At 42.9% G+C, this 13,191-nt stretch overlaps 1 protein-coding gene across 1 annotated transcript; it reads right to left on the bottom strand.

Annotated features, from left to right (window-relative positions):
* Positions 1-1,601: 1,601 nt before the first annotated feature.
* On the bottom strand, positions 1,602-2,915 carry gpr151 (G protein-coupled receptor 151). Its single transcript, XM_041194413.1, has one exon. It carries the CDS (start codon positions 2,913-2,915, stop codon positions 1,602-1,604), a length of 1,314 nt encoding a protein of 437 aa, XP_041050347.1.
* Positions 2,916-13,191: the final 10,276 nt, after the last annotated feature.

A 13,191-nucleotide genomic window follows, 5' to 3' on the forward strand; every position in this document is an offset into this window, starting at 1 on the left:
AAGAAGTCATACACATTAGAAACGTTAACTCTGGTTTTTTTCTTTGCAGATGCAGTCAGACCTGATGAGTTTTTAGCACTTTTGTGTTTTCGTTTCAGATTTCCAGTATCCACAGTATTTTGCTTTTATCTTAGTGCGAATTCTGGTTCCGTCACTTCGGAGCTCACTTCTCCCGACTTGTCACAACGTGTCTTATTCGAGTTAAAGCCGCTCACAGAATACTCTTGTCTCGAGTTCCACTATTCCTTTTAAAAGTTATTGACTCGTTACTAAAACATGCTGCCGAGTAAAACCGCACATTGTGTTCCAACCGAGGTTCAATGGAGTGGTGGAAATGTAATGGTCTTTCCTGGTCGGGGAATATTAACTAAACGCATTAACAGCAGGCTTTGTCTTTACACAAGTTGCACAATTACTCCTAGGTGTGTGTTCGGTTCTCAGCAAGAACCAAAAAGTTCCGAAATTCAAAGAGGCGATATATTAGTACACAAATGCTATAAATCTATTTATTATGGACCCCAGTATCAACATGTAATATTTGTTTACACTTCATTAGCGCATTCACCGAGGCAGAGCAATTACATTTAAACATCGCTTGCTTCACATTCCGCAACATTAATTTCAAACGTCTGTTTGTAGGTTGTAATCTACATGAACATTTTTTTTATTTACAAACAGTGGAACTCAAATTACACAATGTCCTTTACTGAACTTCATCTTCATTGTACAACATTCATTAAAATGATAAAAATACGAAGAGTCAAGAAGTCCCAGGCACTGACTGAAATATAAACTGACTTTATATCCACATTGGACAAGTTAAAGAGAGAAAAAAATCAATTTCTAAAACCAGAATCCATTAAGAAATAGTTCACTGATACTGGTGAATATGCATCGCGGTCACCACAAATACCGTTAACTTATTGTTACCAAAATACTCAGCCTTTATACAAACACTTACAGGAATATATTTTACAGAAAGATATTCAACAATAAAACACATGGACGTGATTAAAAGCGGTTTAATTCATAACCTGAAAGCCGCAAGGTGATCGAGATGGTAGAATGTTCACTCGGAAAATGAGTACACTTAATGACCCGCACAATACAGACTGTCACGACCAGAGAGATGTAAAACAAAGAGCCTCGCATATCCACAGCACTTCATCCCAGGTATGTGTTAATTGGTGGGGGGTGGGGCAGGAGGAGGCCGTTCAGCCCCTCAGATTCCGACCATTCAATTCTATCACGGCTGATCTGCATCCATCTTGGAGGCATTTCATTAATGTTAGAATTCCGTACACAATACAAAACACACCTAACAGGTACAGCGCAATTCCAGCAGTTTTTTTGCTTGATTCAGGATTAAACAGTCAAATGCTGTGCCACTCATAAGAGTTTCATGAATCATTGCAGTAATCCAGGCTCGCCAAACTTAAATCTGGCCAATTCATTTCAAACTCAACCACAATTTTCCTGGTTTCAAAATCATAGTATATAGTATATCATAGGACGAGTTCAATAACCCCCACCCCAGTCCCATTGGCAAATTAGTTCTGGTTTTAATATCTTCCCCCGCCCCCCACCCCGCAACCCAATAGCTACTGACCATCCTCCTGGATCACATCTTTTACACTAGTCTCGGGGCAAGGTGGACCTTCTAATTCGCTTTGATGCTCCCAGGGAATGGGATCTTCCTCTGCAGTGGCGGGCGCGTTCTGTCTATCCTGCCAGAACTGCTCCATGTCGGACAGGACCAGATTAGCAGTCTTATTTGTCGGGCTCTCTGCTTTGTCCTGGGCGGGGTTTCTGTCGGGTACCTGGACAGACTTCTCCTGCTGAGACGGGACGGGGATGGCCGGAGGGGCGCTGTCGGTGCTGCTGGGCCGCCGCTGGCTGGGCGCCGCTGGGAGGGCGGCGGAGGTTCGGGGCTTGCTGGAGACGAGCCTCTTCCAGAGCCCCAGGAAACCTTCCTTGAATTCTTCGGACATGGCCACGAAGATGAGCGGGTCGATGGAGGAGAGGCTGAACACGAGCACCTGAGAGAGCAGGGCGAAGGCTGGAGGTGGCGAGGGCTCGCCCCTGGCAGTGTGCCTGACCCATAGCCAGGCGACCCAGCCGGGGGCGCACATGATGGCGGAGGCCAGGCTGACACTGAAGAGCATCACGGTGAGCCTCCTGCCTCTGATGTGATTCCGCAGGTTCTGGGTTTTGCTTCCCCGACGCTTGCACATCCGAAAAGCCTTCCAGTGGTACATGAAGGTGCAAATCACAGGGAGGCAGTAAACCAGGGCAGGGTACAACTTGGCAAAAACTGCCATAAAACTGGATGCCCGCCCCGGCGTCTCAGAAATGCACATCACCTTGCCCGCCTCATGCCTGACAGTCGCAAAGAGCCAGTGAGGTATGGGCAGGATGAAGGCCAGTGTCCAGATGGTGGTGATCAGAGCGGCGATCCTCTGGTGTTGGATTTGCACTTGTTTGTTCGGATGGGTCACGTACATGAAGCAAGCTTTGGCCAGCACAGCCAAGGTGAAGCTTTTGCTGGCCAGGCAGCTCTGGAGGAACCAGTCGGCCGACTTGCAGATGAACCAGCCCAGGATCCAGCTGGAGCTGGAGAAAGCGACCGCCCGGAATGGGACGCAGAACAGCATGATGAGCAGGTCCGCCACGCTCATGTTCAGGATCAGTGAATTGATCATGGAAGTTTTGCCCCTTCTGGCGTTGTTGATCAGGACGGCGAAGACCAGGAAATTCCCAGCGAAGCCGACCAAACAGATGCCCGCTAAAGTCACCGGGATGGCAACCCTCAGCTCTTTGGAGTCGATATTTTGATAACCCCCAGCCAAGTGGGAGATATCGCTGGAGCCATTGGAGGAGCTGAAATGATTCGCCTGAACTGGAAGTTTCTCCATTGAGATGACAGGCACCCTGTGTTTCTGGTGCCGGCAGAGTCCCACACTAGCTCCGTGTCAAAACAGTTCTCAGAGATCCAAGTCTGTAGAATGGGAGCCAGTGGAAGATTGGCAGCGACCAGTTACAGCTCCTTGGACAAGACCAATCTGCAAGTATAATAAATACACTGTAACTTCAGGGGGGCCAATTAAAATGCACTTGAAGACCGACCTACTTCATCAATCATGCATATCTTTTCAGATTAAGGCATTTTAAAAACAAACTCCCAACATTAATCTCATTAGAAATTCTATGCAACATTATAATTTAATATTGGGGTTGATTTATTTTTGTCCTGTCAGTCACCAGCTCATCTCTGTTCTGAACACGATTAATTCCCATTTGTCTAAATAAAGCTCAATGTGCACATTTGGTTTTTGGAAGTGCGTTACCTTATTGATGAACATGTTGCGAGGCGGTTTTTCCATGCGTCGCAGGCTCGGAGCGGTTTTCTTACCCGTTCTAGGTAAATCCCAGGTTTAAACACAGTAAAGACAATGTCTGCTCTGAGCTCCGCTTTGTAGCTGACAGGTAGTGGGTGTTGGCGTTATCATTAAAGAACTGAAATTAGGTTCATCTTCGGAGATGTAAATGCAACACCTAGTATATTAACACGGATGTTTTTCAACAACAACTTACATTTATACAGCCCCAGTAAGAGTAAAGCAGTCCAAGGAGCTTCACCAGCATTATCCGCGGAAAAAATGACGCTGAGCCACTTAAGGGTAAATTAGAACAAGTAACTCACCCCCTGACTCCCCAAAGCCTGTCCACCATCTACAAGGCACAAGGCAGGAGTGTGATGGAATACTCTCCAGTTGTCTGGATGAGTGCAGCTCCAACAACACTCAAGGACCTTGTCACCATCGGGGTGGGAGGTGGGGTGGTGAGGTGCAAGGGGCCAGAATTGGAGGTTTACAGAGAATTGCAGGAGGGACCAATCCATGAGAAACTTGGTAGAATGATAGGATGATACAGCACAGAAGGAGGCCATTTGGCTCTTCTTGCTAGTTCTTTGAAGAGCTATCCAATTAGTCCCACTCCTCTGTAGTTTCCACACAACCGAGCACATTTTTTCTTTTGAAGGTTTTAATTCACATTTGGCAGTTATTATTGGACTGGCTTTCACCTCTCTTTCAGTCAGTGAATTCCACATCAGAGCATCTCTGCATTAAACACAATGTTTTTGGTTCTTTTACCAATCACCATAAATCTTTTGTTACTTTGGCTACCAACCCTTGTACCATTGGAAATAGTTTCTCCTGGTTTATTGTGAACACTTCCTTCAAGACTCCACCCCACCTCGTCCCACAACCCCACCCCCCCCCCCTTCCCCCCACCCACCCCCCCCCCCCCCCCCCCCCCCCCCCACCGCAACCAACCTACTCTGCTCTAAGAAGAGCAACCTCAGATTCTCCACATAAATTTGTTCAGCCCTGTACCAAGCTAGTAAATGTGTTCTGCACCCTCTCTAAGGCCTCAACCATCCTTCAGGAAGTGTAGTGATCAGAATTGGCCACAACACTCCATTTGGGGTCTAACCAGTGTTTATAAAATTGAAAACCAGGATGAGATTTTGAAATGCAGGCGTTCAGACCAGTAACTAATACAGACCAGCCAGCACAAGGGTGATAAGCGATTGGGACTTGATGCAAATTCAGACACTTGTTTTGGATGAGCCCTTGTTTAGGGAGGGTATCACTGGGAGGCTGACCAGTGGAATGATTGAGGCAAGAGGTAACAGGAGTACATAGGATATATGGCACAGAACCAGGCCAATCAGTCCATGCCAACTCAACTCAAACCTCCTCCCATCTTTCCTCATCTACATCTACCATCATAACCCTCTATTCCCTTCTTCCTCATATGTTTATAAATCTTCCTTTTACATGCAGCTGTAGTATTTTGCTTCAACCATTCCTTGTGATGGAATGTTTCACATTGTCACCACTCTTCGGATAAAGAAGTTTCTTTTGAATTCCCAGTTGGATTTCTTTGTGACTATCTTGTACTGATGGAATTCCAGTTATGCTCTTCCCCACAAGTGGAAACATTCTCTCTGTATCCAAACTGTCAAAACTTTTCATAAGCTTTAAGATCATCTCTCAGATTTGTTTTTCAAGAGAAAAGAGACTCAGCCTGTTTATCATTTCTTGATATGTACACCCACAGATTTCTGATATTATCCTTGTAAATCTCCTCTGCACCCTCTCCAGTTCCTCTGTATCCTTTATACAATAATATTGACATTTTCATTCAAAGCATGAATGCATTTTGTTTAGACTGATAGATTTCTCCAAATTCACACCTAACATTATACCACATAAGTTCTCAGTGCTACCATGAAAGTGAAAACTGTTTATTTTGATGGCTTCAAAGGTAAAGTGTTGCATTGAAAAGAGCCTGGCAATAAAAGCACAGAGTTAATCAAAGGAGGTTGTTAATTTAGTTCAGCACTGTGCTCCTGAAAGATCAGTATTAATGAGATCAATTAAGAATATTTATCAATGACCATGACTGTTATAGAGCTAGTCTATGATTTAAAAATACTTAGTTGTTAAGCCCCCATAGTTTGTGGATTTACAGTACCTATAATAATCCATCAATGGAGTGAGATATTAGATGTTTGGAAGTCTGTGTGACAAGTTCAATTAAAATCAGTCCTTTTACTCAGCGTTCTGATTTCATCCAGAATTTGAGGCAATCATATCAATTGGAAGCAAGGCAGATTTCTTATCAGTAGAATATATATGAAAATAACTTTGCACAATTTCCGTAATATTTTAATTGCCAGTTCAAGTAGTACAATTAGGAGATGACATTTATCTGGTGTTTTTAAGATAGTAATATGACCCAAGGCCCTTCAGGAAATAGATACAAATAATATCCCACTACTACAATGTAAACTTAGCATAATTCTATGCAAGGCAGGGTAAGTTCTCACCATCCTGTAATAGCAGAGGTTCAGCATCAACTTAGAATCAGCTGAGAGTTTGACCCATACAAGCATCAATACCAGATTACAATACTATGTTTACAAAACATTTAACAAGGTCTGATTTTCCAAATGACTCTCTCCAAAATGTGCCTTCTTGAGTTTACTTCAGAAGCTGGCACGAGACCCTTCCACAGATTCAGACTCTAACTATCAGAACCACAGCTTAACTACAAAACCCTCTGGAGTAGAAGGGTCTGGTATATGCAGGGTTAATGTGGGACTGAGTACAGTACCACCCACAGAATATGGTAAGAAGGCACATGACCCAGAGCCAGCGTCAGTGTGGTGTTGAGTAGAGATGTGATAAGATCTTGACGTGGGGATAGCTCCCTGCCTGTACTCTTTACTATATATTTGGATATAGTTACAAGTAGTTAATAAAGACTTGTTGTTAACATACAGAAGATGATGAATACATTCTTAAAAGACACATTCTGTAACCAACACCATTACAACATGGTGGCAGTTTGGGATCAAAAAACCCACAACCTCATAGGAATGCTGAAAAACTAAGAAAAATAAAGTTTTCAACAGATTCTGAACTGAAACAAGCTCCCAACTGAAGCTACAGATGTTGAGTAAATTCACCAGAAAAAGTTCCACACAGGAGAGCCTGTAAGTTAAAGTCAGAAACCTTACTGCTGCAGAAGACTCCATAGAACCTCCCTTGGAAGCCCAACTTCAGCATGCAAAGTTCATAGCCTGCATGAATGAGCTAAATCTTTTTAACTTCTAGGTTGCAGCCATTCCTAAGAAACCCCTTTTACTAACTCAGTCAGAAACGCCTTTGAATGAAATCCATCGCTAATCCCAATCCCCGACTCCGAGCCTCATCACATGGCCTCTGAGTTGAAAAGAAAATTTTTAAAAAAATTAACTTACTCAACTCTCAGAATCTTGCGACCATCCAAATCCTTAAACAGCAAGCCTGCAGTTAATTTAAATGCCTTGCTTCTCACATTGCTAGATCACTGAATAAATCAAGTCAGCAGACACCCATTGTTAAAAAAATTCTTCTAGAAGTACATCACCGCCATTTGCACAGCCTGCTGAACCTGATAAAGCACAGGAAAATCAGAGAGAAAAAAGGCAGCTGCGGAACTATTCTGAAGAGAGGGAAAAAAATGGTTCCTGTACAGCAAATCTTAAAGGGTCAGTGAAATTTGCAGCTGTAACTGCTGAAAAGCAGGGAGAAAAATACAGTTGCTATACAGACATTCTTAAAAGGGCAACAACATTTAAAGCAGTGACTGCAGGAAAAATATTAAACCACCATAGATCACAAATCCTGTTTACCAGATCGGTTTGGACCAACCTCAGAGACAAATCCAACAGGACATTTGGCATCCTTGATAAGCGACTTTTCACATTACTTGAGTACATCAGGTCTTAGTAAAAAATCAGAGGAAGACCAGATTGGTGCCTTTTATTCCTGGTTTGGTTATCTTGCTAATCATGTTGTCTTGATGCAAGGCATTGATGAATCTGCAACCAGCCTTTGATGAATATTTTAATCTTCAGATCTTAAAAAGGGACATTAAAAAAATCTCCAGCAAAGTGAAGAAAAGGTAAAAAGCAACACCCAAACAAACCACATGAGGGTGCCAGAGAGGCACAGAACTTTTTGGAAGCCCCACTAGTATAACTTTATGGGAAGCCCAAGGCAGAAGTCCCAAATGATTTCCTTTTCAAAGACACGAACACGTTTCAGGAACTGTACCACCAGCTGGTAGTGAATGACAAGGAAAAAGCCCTGCGGCAAGCAGGCCAAGAAAAAGCAGAAGTGCAATCAGAGAAAGTTCATCTCAAAGCTGAGTTGGAAGAACTCAATCTGAAGTACAGTCAGGCAGGCCAGCAGACAAGAACAACATTCACACAAGCCATTGTCTTGAAAGACTCTTTAAAGAATCAATATGTGCCCCTGGAAAAACATAAGGAGTTGGATAAGATGTTGACTGCTACTTCAGAAAAAGCTGCATTGGAGCTACCAACAATGGCAAAGCTATACGCTAATACACAGAGTGAGAAGACAAGAGCTGAACAAGAAAATTAATGGTTGAAAGAGCGGCTAATTGTCCTTCAGGATCAGGCTCAAAAATAGTCCATTAGACTTCAGCAATAAAGAATACCTTAAGCAATACAATGACAGAACAAACTCAATAAGCCTGCCGTAAAATCATAGGAAAACTCAAGACAAAGTATTTGAGCTTTGGAACAAAAAGGAAAACTTGTTGAAAGACCTTCACATGCTACAAGGTTCCCTCAGGTCTGAGCAGTGGAACGTTTACTGTGAAACAAACTGAGCCATGGCATGGGGCCCCCAAACAGGAGGCCCCAAAATGCAGTGCATTGAATGAACATAAGCATTTGCAGTACCTAATAATTGTAGAATCTACTGGACAGAACAGGGATGATTGCAAAAGTGTATTGAGCGGTCACTCAAACTTGCTTTTACTCTGTGTAGAGGGACACTTATAATGCAAGTGCGGTTAAGTTCAAATCTGTGCTGTTTTAACAAGCTGCTGAATGGGCCACAATGTGTTTTACATATGTGTTGCCTGGTAGTGGTGAGGTGGGCAGGACAGTTTGATTTGCCAAGATTGTCCAGAAATTACTCTCAACATTAGAGAGTGCAGTTTAAATTGTGAAGCATTGGGCATGGCTATGACACTCAAACTGAATGCTATTGCTTCAGGTTTAATGGTATTATCAGGTTAATTGGTATATCTTCCTTGCAGGTTTTCATTGGCTTTGCTATGGGTTGTGGTCCTTCAGGGTCAGTTTTGCTGCTTTCAGGGCTTCAGTAAATCAAGAACCATTTTTTCTTATGTGTAATATATAATTTGCTAACCTTGGGGAGAGGTTAAAAGTTACCTACTGACCTTGTGAGAACGTTCATTTTCTGCAACTGCATGTTGAAACATTTTTTTTACAGGAGTTTATTGACTTTTTTTTTACCACATTTAATATACATGTATATCTCATAAAGAATGTGAACTTGTTTTACCAAGTGGTTCAGTCTGTGAACTGGATATACTACTTTAACGCTTTGTAGGATATGAATGAGTGTAAGTGGTTACAGATTAATAATATCATTCAGGAATATCCCATTTCACCTTGTGATGATGCTGCTGTGTTGCATTTTTGCTGTTAAACTTTGATATCTCAAATAGAATGAGCGAAGGAAAACAAAAGTCACTGACAGATGGCATTCCAAGTCATTAGGCTGCAACAGAGGCAATGGATGACATGTGTTATAAAGGTTGAACAAATGGTTGATTTATCTTTTATTTATTTGTCTGCACTGGGGTTTGGTTTCTGTCATAGTCCTGCACGTAATTTAAGGAAGAACATTAGCAGATGTGAGTGTGTTTGTGGTGAGCAGGAGCAGTGTTAAAGAGGAGCGAAGAGGGTAAAGGCTAAATATGACTTGCTCATTACTGAAGTTTGGGGAAAATTTGTAGAAATAACAAATGCTTTCTGTATCTTCCACCACCTAATAGCTAAAATGTAATTTATCATACTTAACTGCATTTGTGTAATTTGTGTAATACCTATAATATCCGTTGAGCATGTTCAATGATAGGAACGTCCAAATAAACTCAGGCACTTCCACAATTGCGGCACTGTGTACCCTGGGCAGTTCCACAATTGGGGCACTGTGTACCTGGGCAGTTCCACAATTGGGGCACTGTGTACCTGGGCAGTTCCACAATTGGGGCACTGTGTACCTGGGCAGTTCCACAATTGGGGCACTGTGTACCCTGGGCAGTTCCACAATTGGGGCACTGTGTACCTGGGCAGTTCCACAATTGGGGCACTGTGTACCCTGGGCAGTTCCACAATTGGGGCACTGTGTACCTGGGCAGTTCCACAATTGGGGCACTGTGTACCTGGGCAGTTCCACAATTGGGGCACTGTGTACCTGAGCAGTTCCACAATTGGGGCACTGTGTACCCTGGGCAGTTCCACAATTGGGGCACTGTGTACCTGGGCAGTTCCACAATTGGGGCACTGTGTACCTGGGCAGTTCCACAATTGGGGCACTGTGTACCTGGGCAGTTCCACAATTGGGGCACTGTGTACCTGGGCAGTTCCACAATTGGGGCACTGTGTACCTGGGCAGTTCCACAATTGGGGCACTGTGTACCTGGGAAGTTCCACAATTGGGGCACTGTGTGCCTGGGAAGTTCCACAATTGGGGCACTGTGTACCTGGGAAGTTCCACAATTGGGGCACCATGTACCTGGCCAGTTTTATAACTGGTACACTGTGTACCTGGCCAGTTTTACAATTGGGGCACCGTGTACCTGGGCAGTTCCACAATTGGGGCATAGTGTACCCGGACAGTTCCACAATTGGGGAACCATGTACCTGGCCAGTTTTATAACTGGTACACTGTGTACCTGGCCAGTTTTACAATCAGGGCACTGTGTACCTGGCCAGTTTTACAATTGGGGCACCGTGTACCTGGGCAGTTCCACAATTGGGGTGTATGTGCCTGTGCAATGATGGCGTATTGTCTCCTATTCTATGACGTTCAATCTGCAGCCAAGTTTTGGATTGCTTTATTGAAGCAGACCAGGGAGACATTTGGCTACCATGAGCTGCTGTGAAACGGACTCAGTGCATCCTGAAAGGGAAATATGATTTGAACATGGATTGGCATCGTGAGGGTGAAATTTGCCCGATCAACCTTATTACCAATGATCTCGGAGTTTGCGCTAAACCTATTCCGGGGTCCTTCGAGATATCGTTTCGTACGAAATAAATGTTTTAGAATTTTTAAGACATAATGGCACATCCTTCGGAAACTGGGCGACAGACAGCAATTTCGAATCCGCGCATTAGGTGCTCTTGCTTTCCTGACTACATAGGGAGAAATGCAAAGCATAAGTTGTCCATTCATTCAGATTAAAAATGCAGCGCTCGGGAGCTCCTGTTCAATTGACACTGTTTAGCAGCTCTTGGAGTCATGGTTTGCATAGTTTCTTGCCTGAGTGGTTGCATTTTTTTGATGTAGTTTTTGAATACATTCCGTCCAGGGCGATGCGTAGCCCGGGGGAGGGGTATTACAAGAAATGCAATCGCACATTGAAAGTTCAGGTGGAATCATCAACCTGTGAGAGCTTTGGATTCTTAATATTTAAACACCAAAGATATGCTACTGCTGTATGGCAGAGTACCAGGTAGTTTTGTATTCTTTACAGTGCACACAATAGAAACGAGTGTATTCACAATACTCGCCAGGAAAACAATTGGATGTGGCCGAAGTAGCTCAGGCTGAGTGACCAACGTATGAAATAAAACATTTACATCTTTCCTCTTGAAAGTGAAATGATTTTCTTTTTAGAACAGTTGAATGGCCGGAGTATAAAGAGCTGGGTATCTTAGAAAGCTGGGAACTTCCTGTTAAACAGAAATCGAACACTTTCCTGTTCCATTTCCTGTTCAATATTAAATGTTGTCTCAAAAACAAAAATAGCTGGAAAAACTCAGCAGGTCTGACAGCATCTGCGGAGAGGGACACAGTTAACGTTTCGAGTCCGTATGAGTCATACGGACTCGGAACGCTAACTGTATTCCTTTTGGAAGGAACCTTGGAAAAACATTACATTCCCTAAGAGGAATGCGAAGAGATGAAAATCAGGAACATAGGATGGCAAACATAGGTAGAAGTTCACACTAACGAGTGTGAGGTCTTTCAAAAACTATTGGAAGAAGCGTAATTACAGACTGTGAGCTTGAAGAATAGCACAAAAGAATTCTGCTCTGCCAAGGAAAAACGGATCAGAGGAGAGAATACATCATGAGGCAGCAAACAAATCTTTGGGCTGATGTATGTCATCCCTAACTGGTCTCTCCCTCTCTCTCGGCCAGGGATGCCTGTGTCACCCTGGATCCCCTCCAGACGGCGGAGGATGTGAAAACTACTACTGTCAATAGCCAGCCAGAACAGCACAGTCCTGAGTGCTTAATCACTAAAGAGTACTCAGACTAGGATTTCATATTTTTGGAATGCTGTTAGTGCCTTTTACTGTGAAGACAGAAGCAAAGTATTTATTCATCTCCTCTGCCATTTCCTGGTTTCCCCATTATTATTTGCCCTGCCTCATTCTCTAAAGGGCCTATGTTCACTTTGGCCTCTCTCTTCCTTTTTATATGTTTAAAGAAACTCTTACTGTCTGTTCCTATATTACTTGCTAGTTTACACTCAATGTTTATTTTCTCCCTCTTCATTATTTTTTTGGTCATCGTTTATTGGTTTTTAAAACTTTCCCAATCCACTGGTTTACCGCTAATTTTTGCCACATTGTATGTTTTCTTTCAATTTGACACTGTCCTTACCTTCCTTGGTTAACCATGGTTGGTTTATCCCCTTCCTGGAATCCGTCTTCCTCACTGGGATATATCTTTGTTGTGAAACATGAACTATTTTTTTAAATGCCTGCCATTGTTCATCAACTGTCTTTTCTACTAAACTCCACTCCAGCCAACTCTGCCCTCATTCCTTCCTTTATTGAAGTTTAGCACAGTTGCTTCTGACCCAAGTTTCTCACTCTCAAACTGAATGCTAAATTCTACCATGTTATGGTCACTGTTTCCTCAGGAATCTTTTACTCTGGGATCATTTATTTACCTGCCTCATTACACATTACCAGATCCAAAACAACCTGATCTCTGGTAGGCTCCATAACATATTGTTCTAGGAAACTGTCCCAAATACAGTCTTTGAATTCTTGCTCATGCCTACCTCTGCCAATTTGATTTTCCAAGCAATGTCACCTATCTGATAATGGCCAAATATGAAACTTTAAGCATTTTAAAATACATGCTTACACAAACATTGGGGAGATAGAGTATCAGGGATTGGAAGAGCTCGTTCTGTCACTATCTGTCCCAAAAGGACAGGAAAGTGAACTGTGAAAAAATACCATGAAATAAATCCTATATAATCATGAAGTGATCTGGGAGGTTTTGATAAAAATCAGTAATTGAAAATAAACTCCTCAAGGTTCACGTTTGTTGGACTAGAGAGCACAGAAAGAGAAAGTCACAGGTTTAATCCCCAGTCTATGCTGAGATTGTTGACCTCACCTGGGACAGAAATAGGATTATGACAATTAGATGTAATGTCTCTGGATTCAGGCAAGGAAGAATCATTTAGTTTCATACTCCTGTAAATATCCACAGACTGCTGCTGGAAAAATGGATGTCTTTTGGCATTGGGCCAGGAC

Source organism: Carcharodon carcharias, chromosome 8 (genome assembly GCF_017639515.1).
Source record: "Carcharodon carcharias isolate sCarCar2 chromosome 8, sCarCar2.pri, whole genome shotgun sequence".
In the NCBI taxonomy this organism is placed as follows: domain Eukaryota; kingdom Metazoa; phylum Chordata; class Chondrichthyes; order Lamniformes; family Lamnidae; genus Carcharodon; species Carcharodon carcharias.

Coding starts and splice junctions, on each gene's coding strand:
- gpr151 (XM_041194413.1), bottom strand. CDS start 2,915: ATGGAGAAACTTCCAGTTCAGGCGAATCATTTCAGCTCCTCCAATGGC.